Below are 10,690 nucleotides of genomic sequence, written 5' to 3' on the forward strand. Positions count from 1 at the left end.
AAGACAAGTGGCAAATTACTCAAATGCCTTCAAAAGTTTTAATTTTCATTAGATATATATAAACATAAAAAGTTGATATTTTAAGATCACTAAACAAGATTATGACGAGTATTATGAATACTTATTACAATTACCTCCAAGTGTCTGTTCAGATGTCCAACATTTCTAACAGCTAATACATTTTAATTCATAAGGAGTACTTCCTCCAGATGGATACCCAAAATTAAACAAGAAACCCAGACCAAGGTAATACGTACTTGTGTCATTAAAAGGTACTTTTTCATTGATTATGCATAGAGATTCTTCCAGTCTAGTGCCCAAAGCTGCTTGAAGATTCTTTAACTGTTGCTGGCTAAATAACAAAAAGACAAATGAAAAACCACACACACACATTGTAAACCTTCAGAATTTAATCTGTATCACCAGCACCATAGCTCGCCATAAGCATTCCTTGAGTGTACAGGTATCTGTCACTTTCTAGAAGCTAGAAATAAGACAGTAGGAATTATTTTTGCTCTTTTACGTCATATTTAATATATGACATTGTATTTTAATCCCTGACAAATGCAGAGAAAGATGCAATAAATTGTTGTAAATCCTAAGTTCCAATTCTTGAGAAGCTCAACTTACTTCAGAGTTAATCTTTACCTTATTTTCCAATTCTGCAATTATTGTATAAGCTATATGAAGGTATTCTTTTCTACTGGAATTAGAATGGGAATGCAAAAGGGTCTTTAAATTAGTTACTATATATCCGATGCAATATTCCAATATGCAAGTAGCAAGTCGTCGATAAGTCAGTTAACTATGTCACATCACTATTAGAAATACCTCACAAGCTTTTCAAAGCCCCGTATTTAAACACTACTATGATATGGCCCATTCCCACAAGACTTGGCAATTATGTTTCTGATGCATTCTCAAGTGATTTTTCTCTAATCTGCTTCACTTGCATTTGATTGCATATATAGATGTGAACCTAAGTTATTAAGATTACTAATATCATTAGTATAGATTCTACATATGTCAAAGATTACTGCATATTGATTCAGACCAAATTCCACACCTTACCCAACTTAGGACCCCAAATTCTTCACTGTTTTGTTTCCCGTTTGACATCTAGAATTCCTGCATATATAGTGGAGGGTAGGGGGGAAGGTGTCAAAGTGATGGTTTTTTTCCTTTTTTACAAAAACATTTGACACATGGAAATTTATCAGGACTAATAAGGAAAAGGAATCCAAAATAGACAAGCAAGACATGAAGAAACTGGCCAATAAGTAGCTCATGCACATTAACAAACATGTTTCTTGAATAGCAGCTCCAAAATCACATAGAAATTGTACAGCATGAACTGCAGTAGCATTGGGCATGATAGAAAATAAACTCAAAGACAAGCTGCAAAAGTACAGATGTTTCCTTCTTGTACTACAAAGGAATGGCAAACAAGTAGTTTGATATGTTTTGTTTTACATTCTGCCCTTTAATTTTCAAGACATCCAGGCTGTCAAGTCTCATATCCTCTGGCTTTCCTGAATAAAGTGTGGGTGTCAGAGGCAAATGGATCCCTTTCCTTGAAAGAGTGGGGAAAACAGAATAGCAGTACTCTCAAAGACATCTTCTGTCATGTGTTCATTAGATACTGATTTCAGTGTTTAAAATAAAGATGTGTCAGGCTTTAGTATTTTTTAAAAGTCTCCCTTCTCAAGTGGTAAGGACAATTTCTTACAATGACATTAATTACCCAGTCATTGCAGAATATGACAGACAAGCTCTGAACTGAATAGTAGCAGATTAAGACTACACTTTTTCAAACACCACAAAAAAGCAAAGAGCAGCAAAACACAGTTTTCATCCTCTTTTGCAAGTCATTCTTAGTGGAACCCCGACCTGTATTAGATGAGAGTTTTTAGAATTCAAGTATCTTCACATCTATCAAAATAATTAAAACTCATACTTCAAGGTTACCATTTGAAAGGATGGACTCTTCATCTGATCATTCACTAAGCATTTTATCCACTACATTAAAGATCTATACTGCACATATATCTTTAAAAAATGCACCTTAATAATGAACTTCAGAGAAGTGCACCCTAAATTGATTTGGCCCACGGTCCTCAACTTCTTCCCGTTTTCTACAACTTGTCTTGAAGACAATAAAGGTATTCCAAAACTAACAATACAACCCTTCAACAAAAACTTTCAAATATTCTAGCTGAGCATGTTATACCTGAAGCAAAAGCAATTGTTCAAGAAACTTTTGGGGTGGAGGGGGATTTTTGAAACTCTCTTCACTCGGTTGTCTCAGCATACCTTACCCAAGCTTTGTTTTTAGAAGCAGTTTGTAAAAACCTCAAATATCTTTGTTTCATACAAGTTCAGTAGCTTCTTTACTTTTTATACCATTCCATTACAAATAAATTCTTGAAGCTTTCATCAACTTCACAGCTACTTAAAACAGCCTGGCGACAAAACTGCTCTTACTGAAAGCTGAACATGTGGAACTGATCATCTAGTTACATCCTCAGGAGAAGGAAAAGGGGTCTGATCTGCACAGTCTTGAAGTTAATGTGCTGTTGCCCAGTATCTTGTTTTATTAAAGTCTTTTTTTTTTTTTCTTTTTTAAGGTATCATTCTCTAAAAATAACCCGGTTAATCTTTTACAGCAGTTATTTCTTTAAATCAATTTTTCATTATATTAAATGAAAACACTTACCATTCTTCGGTTCGAAGCCTACAGTCCTTAGCTTCTCTTTCTAGTGTCTGAGACTTGATCTTTATGCAAGAAGATAATCCCACAATGTAAGTACTGACAGAGCAAGACATTTCATTTCAAAACTTTTCAAACTTGCGAGTAAGAGGAAAAACTCCTTACTTCTAATTTGGTTTTATCATTCTGCAGCTTTTCTATGGTATCTGTGTATTTCCTCGTTAAACTGTCCACCACAGCTTGATGCTGGGCAGCATCAGTTTCCAAAACTTCAAGTCTAGTTCTCAGCTCTGCTTCTAAACGTTTGTGCTGCTCATCTGCTTCAAAGAACTAGAAAAAGAAAAGCACAGCTCATATGAAAGCTTCATTTTACTATGGAAACTAGTCCTATGAGTTACACCAATTTAATTAGCCAGTCCAGGTTAATAACAAGTACTAGTTCTCAGACAAATAGAAGTTTTATGACGATATTTACAGAGAAAAGCTTGAGGAACAAAGTACTTTGTGTTTAATAAAGTTTTGTAGTGCTAAGCATTCCTTAAATATATTGCCAACTAATTGTAGACACATGAAAAATTAAACTTGAGCCGTAAGGTTTTTCTCAAGTTTTCTAAACTGAAGTGAAATGCATTCCATTTTGGTAAATTAATTCCTGACTTAATTATGGCAACTTGCAGAAAATATTTTAAGTTTTAAGGCAATTCTGAAACAGTGAACTAAAAAGGAGTTTCCACCCAGTACCAACTATATGGCTGTTTTCAGCAGAGCAGCGCAGTGTCACCAAAAGTTAAAAGTCTAAATGAGAAAAACACCTATTGTGTGAGTTATTCCACATGCTGTCTTAAGAATCTGAAGTCAAAATACTTAATTTGCCCAGCGAACATCTTTATAAACAAGCTATCTGATCTAATCTACTGTTTTGCATACAACTAAGCTTCTAAACCCACTAGCTGTCAGGTTGCGTTTTATTTTCTCCATCTTTGCTCATGTGACCACTTTTCTGAACTGAAAAGAAAGGCTAAACAAGTTTCACTCACGAGTATATGTAGTCGTTCATTCTCTTCTATCTTCTTCTGAAGATCTTCATTGAAGACACTTTTCTGTTCTTGACTCAACTGAGACGAGGATTCTGCACTTTTCTAAAAGAAAGGAAATGCATTCATTGTCTCTGGGGGCATCCCAAAGCCTGTCCTCAAGTATACGAAAACATTTCCCATCGCTAATTCCCAATAGAGGCACATGAGTACGTATCTTTCTTACATTGACTAATATATCAAAAGGTATGCATATTGCACACAGCGCGAGCCTAAAAGCAGCACTTTTTCCTTTCACGCCATTGTTACTGTATAGTGGTTGAACGCTAGCTCGATAAGGACTCAGGAAAGCCTCCACTCAGGTGTCACATACACACCCACATGAAATTGCTCGTATGAGCAGATGCCCATTTGACATCATTTGAATCTTGCATGATTCCACACAGTAATATGAACTGACATGGGCTTATTTGGTTTGGTAGCTGTATGCAAGGCATATCTGCCCCCACCAAGCATCCAGGTATAAGTGGGTCTGGTCTCAGCAGGGACCAGGAATAATCACCAAAAGTGCACTATCCCACAGCAGGCTGTAGCACAAGCTGGCACTGGAAAACACAGGGTCTTCACTGTCCACCAGCTACCCCGAGAATACAGACATCTCTATGCCAATTGTTTCCTCATTTTTCACCCATTTTGTCCAAAAGACTCCGAGACCACCAGTGAATCCCACACACTTCCCTGCTCTACCACACTGCTGAACAAAGGTAGTACCATCACCAAACAAAAGGGAGACTGTTTACATTTAAACTTAACACCAAACTTCAAGTGCTTGGAACAGCTAGGACAGCTAAGCCAGCTCTGCATTTGATGTCAGCCTATGAACTACAACACCCGAGATATGGGCACATATTCTCCTCCTTCTAAAAGGATTGCAGTCTGACATGGTTCATCTATCCGAATCTTAATCTAAATAGTTTTAGATGTGATTTACATGGTCTCCCAATGGCAAGTCTCTGAAGTACAGGTGGCATGGAATTTAGTGGCGGTGTGTTCAACACAACCTGAGTACTCAGTGACGCCCTATAGGTAAAACTAAAGGGAACATATTTAAAAGGTAGTACAAATACTTCTTAAAAAAAAACAAAATACAGAACTGTGCATTCTGACAGCTGAACAGGAAAGAAAGTCAGTGGCAATGGTTTGCAAAGGTACTCAAGCCAGGATGAGGTCCTTCAAAATTTGGAAACATGTCTAGTGAAGCAGTAAGTTACATAACATGAAATAAAAGAACAGAAGGGTCAAACAAAGAAAAGATGGCAGTAATTAAGAGGGGTTTCCTCATAAGAGGAAGGTAGCAAAGGATGCTTGAGAATTACTTAAGCGGAGATGCAGCACCCCTGGAGTTCTGATGTTACCTACAGAAGACATGTCTGATCTTAGACAGAACACGGTATAAGCAGGTTTAATCAACAAGCATTTTGGCAAAGAAAGATCACAGTACTGAAATTGTTCTGTTATTTTGAAATAACATACTGAATACTAGCTAAAAATTTAGATTTCAAAGCATTTGACAAGATTCACGTAAGAGCTGACTAGAAAAGCTACAATCATAAGCTGAAGAGTTAACCATCGACATCAAAATTACAAAGTAAGGAGGCAGGGATAGAAAATGAGGGGTGATCAGTTTTCTTCATAGTAGTAGATTAATCACAGAGCTCCAAGATCTTTCCCAGCTGTTTGAACACTTAATGAGTATCTGGAAAGGAAGATAGCAATTCAGTATCAGTTAGTTGATGCACTAGAAAGTTGAGTACAGAACTACTCAGCATATATTATATGTATCAATACCTGTTTTGTGGTTATTTTCACTAACATCAGTTAATAACACAACTTCTGACAAAAATATTCAGCTCAACCCTTCACACACAGCAACTACTGCTAGAAATGAGGACAAGACATTGACAGGTGAGGAGCAGACACCTGCTAAGCAAGGATTTTTGCCTTTAGCACATACCTTGTTCTTCTTGCCCCTAGCTTCGCTTAATGCAAGTTCATCTTGAAGTAACTCCACCCGCTTGGCAAGTTGCTGATTTCGAAAGGTCAAGCTGTCCATTTCTTGTTGCAGTTTTCTCAGTGATTGATCCTTCATCTTCAGTTGCTCCTGAATGACCAAAAAGTTTAATATAACACTTTCACACTTACTTTTGCACATGCTTTTAATATGAAATATCACATTAAACAAAAAGAACACTTTAAAGATTGTTTTCTTTACTATTTGAACGCTGAAGAGGCTAAAAGTACTGCTTTTAAGCAAAAAAACAGATTTCACTTCCTTGAGCTGCCCACAGATCACACTCAAGTAGGTACTTCATTCTGTAAGTTAATCATCAAGAAGCAACCTTCCACTTTTACAAAGTCAGCACCTACAGAGAACAATTAAGACTAGTTGCAGAACAGAAATTCTTTCACTAAATCAAGTTCCTTCTTTATTCTTTTAATCACAATACTTTGAGTAAAAAGTATTCCCACTTACCCTTCCCATTTACCTATTTTGTCACAGCTTAATACATCTGACATGAGCAGTTTTTAAACATTACCTTCAGAGAAGCAGAGTTTGCTTGCTCATCTACAACCCCTTTTTTCAGTACTTGGTTCTGAGCTCGAAGCTGAAAAATAAAAGATGCCAATAACTATGCAAGACAAAGGAATAAACAAAAGCCATTCACTAGAATGTGCATCAAGTGTCATATTCTCTCATGAGAGCACCAGATGTGCATGCTTTTTGAAGTATTCTGTTCAGGTAGATAGTAGTGGTATCAAGTTGAAAAATTATCCAATTCATATCGTGAATTGCCAAGAAACAAGAAGTTACTTTACCATCTGAATATTTTGGTCAAATAAAACATAATTCTTAGTCAATAAATATCTTGGAAGATTAGTTACGTAAGTATAGTTAAGGTTTGAAGAACAGTGAACAAAGATGGAAAAGTTGCAACGTCTTCCTTAACTAATCAAGTTCTTGCTCGTATTCAGTGCTCCTTCTGTCTCTCCCCAAAACTGTTCACGACCGGTTCTGGAACATAAGCAGGGCTCCGAATAAAGTAAAAATCTCTATCAATTTAAGAAGAGCTTAACTATACTCTAATGCAAAAATATTTATTACTGGTAGCAGCAGATGATCCAGAGAGAACAGCTTGACAAACACTTCTCGAATACGCACAAAAAGCGTAGAAGAAAAAGCCCTCTAAGACTTACTTATATAGCTCACAAATCTGAGCTAAAATCCCTGCGATGAAAAGTGATACTCAGGAAATCTATTTCCCAGTCACTTCACAGAGTACCTCTACCCTGCAGCAATGAGGATACCGACAGTTCCATCTTCCCATTCCTTGATAATTGCTTGAATCCTGGTTTCTTCAATGGCAGTTTGTATTCATTTGACATGTTTGAGTCCAGCTGTTGCAGATATAAATTAAAAGGGTTTGTATAGTGTTTGGGAATACCTCTGGCAGATGCATAAAAGGCAAGATTCAATGTAAAACAGCAATGGCTAATCTTTTCAGTCTGATGACTGAACATATTTGAAAGGTCAAAAGTCAGTTGACATTGCTAAGCACAGGCTTTTGCCCTGCAGTATTCCCACTGCTGCTCAGGCATCACAAAGGCAAGAGAAGAAACTTGCAAGAGCACCACAGAAAGACTTCCAAGCACAGGGTTTCCCTAGCAAGAAAAAGCAGCGCAGTAGTTTTCTACGGCTTTTTTCTGCCACAGCTACTAATGCAGGAACATGTCAGGTGCAGTGAATGAGCTAGCTCAGTCGTGCTGTATTGAGATACCCAAGCTGAAGTGTGATCCACCAAAGGCTGTCAGAAGTTGAAAGAGCCTTTTGACTACTGCTTTTGACTACATCTGAGCTGTGTGAGAGAGTCAGAAGCTGCAACTTGAGGGGAAGGAGAGACTCTGAAAACATACATCCTTCTTCTGGACTGCTCTGTGAACTGAAAGGGAAAGCAATCCTTTGGCAGGTACTTCCCTTGGCACTCCTTGAATCTATCAAGCTCTTGTCTACCTCTCTCCTTGGCGTCCACAACACGATTAAGTGAACAGGCAAATAGCTTCCAAGGGCTACTCTCCATTTCCACCTGCACACAATAAACAGACAACTGAACAACTGATCAGTTGCACAAAAAGGAGAGTTACCTGCAAAGGGGATCCCACAATGCCCTGGAGTTGTTGCACAAGAGGTGGGATGAGACTGAAAAATAGTTCCCACATAGAACCAATGAAACATCACAGGCCAAAAGTTGCAAGACAAAGTTCAAAGAAAGCTTTTGGACACCATGATACTAAAAGAAAGAGGATCCAGCAGCTGGAACTTTCAGAAGCTATAGTTGAAAGTCCACATTTCAAAGTCTCATTTGGGAATCAAGCAGCAAAGTCCCTCAATTACCTTATCCTGAGCCATTTTTAATCTCCAAGGTACAGCAGAGCCACTGTAGAAAGCAACAAGAAATGTGAATTATGACCTACAAAGCCCCAAAGTGAATTCAGTTTTCTTAAAATGATTTTGTAGAAGCATTAAAAAAAAAAAACTGTGAACAATTTAGATTCTTTACCGTTTGTTTGGGTTTTTTTTAATAGCAGTTCCAAAGAGAGCAGTATTTAAAGATGCATCATTCTGTAATCTAGGGAAAGGTGTCAAATACAGTCAAGTGCCTTGTGCCAAACACTCTGATGCTGGGCTACACAAAACCAAAGTGATGGCTTTCTTTCCCAAGGCCATTGAAGAGCTATGCCATTCAAGACCAAGAGTCTCCTCTTCCTTTTAGTGAAGAAACAAGAACGAAGAATTCTGTATTAAGCAAGGCTCCACCATTTAAGAAATCATCTCAAGCACCTTGGAAAGGAAAGGCATTCTCCACTACAGGCCAGAAGTCTTTGAAAATACTCCGTTAAGCAGCACCAGAAATGGGAAGCAAAGTCACCTAGGGCAGCTGCAGAAGAATGGGAACAGACATGAGGTAAGTGCAGAATCAAGTGTCCCTGCTTCCAAGACACTGCAACACCACTGCAAGCACTACTAACGCCTCTGAACTCCCACATCCACCAGTCAAAAGCAAACTCAGAGTCTACGGGTAAGATACAAGACTAAGACCTCAACGAATGTTCACACGTAAAAAGATAGCTAAGCCTCATGCCTGCCTGGGAAGTGGAGAAGCAAGGGAAAGCAGTGCTAGTTTCACTTCCCTGGCATAGCTGAACCCATTTTTTGTCCTACTGGATGCTTTACAGACAAGGCCACTTTCTGCCTCACGCCAGCTTGCCCAGCCAACACCGTATTCCCTTGGCACCTGCAAACTCGCACCTCCCCTGCCTGCCCAAGTTTGCCTTCACTTCACCCTCGAGAAGAGGCAACCCTCGGGCCTCGAATGCTTCACGCTGCCACCAAAATCAGCGTTCCAGTCCTGAGCAGCCCCCCGCTCCGGCTGGAGCGCAGCGCCGAAGGCAGCCGAGCCGGGCGGGAGAGCTCAGGGCCCCGCCGCCCCACGGCGGCACCGGGGCAGTGCAGCCGGCTCCTCCGGCCAGGGCAGGCTCAGGGAAGGCCGAAGCAGCCCGGCGGGCCCAGGGGGGAAGGCCCCTTCCCCTCAGACAGGCGGCCGTTAGGCGCGTAACGGCCGGCAGCCCGCGCGCAGGGAGCGGCTGGAGGGGGGCGGCACCGGCAGGGGGGCGGCGGCCGCCGCTCGCGGAGCACCGGGGACGGGCTCTGGCGCCCGGTACCTTGGAGTACTCCTGCGCCAGCTTCTGGTACTTCCCCTGCAGCTCCGCGGCCGCCGCCATCCCCCCGCCGCCGGCTCGGCTCGGCGCTAACACAGCCGCCGGCCCCGCACGCCCGCGAAGGGAAGACGCACTTCCGGGTTCGGGCGGCGGGAGCGCGATGACGTCACCACACCGCCCCACAGGCCGAGGGGCGGGAAGGCGGAGCTTAAGTCGCCGGCGCCACCATCTTGACGCAACTTCCAAGATGGCGGCCAGGAGGAGGGCGGGGCCGCACGGGGGGGCGGGCCGGGCCACGTGACGGCAGCGAGGCGCTCGCGGCCGCCTCTGTTGCCATGGTAACCGCCGCCGGGCCCTGCGCGGCCTCCGGACTACGGGGCCCCGCCCGGCCCAAAAAGCATCGGCCGCGCGCGGGAGCGGCGTCCGCCCGGGGCGGGTTGGGTCACGCCGGCTGATCGCGACGCGGGCGGCGGCGGGCGGTGCCCCGGCGCCGTCCCCTGCGCGGGCAGAGTGGCGGGGCCGGTCCCGCGGCTCCCCGCCCGAGGTAGGGCTGTCGCTAGGGGGAGCCCCGGGCCCGGGCCTGCGGCACCGGGGCGCGCAGCGGCGGCGGAGGGGCGGTCACCCCGGGCCGCGGAGGCCCGGCCGGTGCCGCCGCCGATGTTTGAGGGCGGTTGGTTTGAGGGCCTGCGCCTCAGGAGGCGCCCGGCGGAGAGGGTCAGGCGTGGGGCCTGTTACCTGCCTGCGAGGGGGGGCCTGCGGCAGGGCGCGGCGGGCACGGCTCCGTCAGAGTGCGCCGCAGCTGCTCTCTGACGCAACGCACGTAATACCCGCAGCAGCTGAGGCAAATGCATCTTTCGCAGATCCAAATGAAACAAAAGGCAGTTCAGTAATTTCTCGTCGTTCACAACAAGTGAGTGGCAGGGATGGGATTAGTCGGTGCCAGCACTTGGCTCGTCCTCCTGCATTCAACCTCTGGTGCCATCGTATCCTAATGAAGGGGAACACGGGTAAATCGTGTGTTACTGCAGTGCCCCCCCCCGTTTGCTCTCAAGCTGCAGAAACTCGAATTCCACAGTCTTGGGGGTCATTTTCAGTATCTGCACCCTGTGGTTCCCAGGGGGGACCCTTCTCTGCTGCCTCCAGCCTGTAGGTCCCTTTGTTTCAGAGCTTG

The 10,690-nt window shown here is 43.0% G+C and overlaps 1 protein-coding gene across 5 annotated transcripts in view; it reads right to left on the reverse strand.

Annotated features, from left to right (window-relative positions):
- Positions 1–9,701, reverse strand: part of PPP1R21 (protein phosphatase 1 regulatory subunit 21) — a 33,879-nt gene extending 24,178 nt beyond the window's left edge. Inside the window, exons 1-8 of one of the 5 annotated variants that reach the window (XM_087776989.1) lie at positions 9,523–9,661; positions 7,086–7,200; positions 6,342–6,410; positions 5,759–5,905; positions 3,748–3,849; positions 2,876–3,040; positions 2,717–2,775; positions 258–352 (exon numbers count right to left, since the gene is read on the reverse strand). In XM_087776989.1, coding sequence (XP_087633115.1) covers positions 258–352; positions 2,717–2,775; positions 2,876–3,040; positions 3,748–3,849; positions 5,759–5,905; positions 6,342–6,410; positions 7,086–7,130 — 682 coding nt within the window. In that variant the 5' untranslated portion in view covers positions 7,131–7,200; positions 9,523–9,661. The other 4 variants (XM_087776990.1, XM_087776988.1, XM_087776991.1 and 1 more) reach the window with 4 other exon arrangements.
- Positions 9,702–10,690: the final 989 nt, after the last annotated feature.

The sequence above is a fragment of the Nipponia nippon genome, unplaced genomic scaffold (genome assembly GCF_047370975.1).
Source record: "Nipponia nippon isolate SJK-2023a ecotype South Korea unplaced genomic scaffold, ASM4737097v1 scaffold_4, whole genome shotgun sequence".
Taxonomy (NCBI): domain Eukaryota; kingdom Metazoa; phylum Chordata; class Aves; order Pelecaniformes; family Threskiornithidae; genus Nipponia; species Nipponia nippon.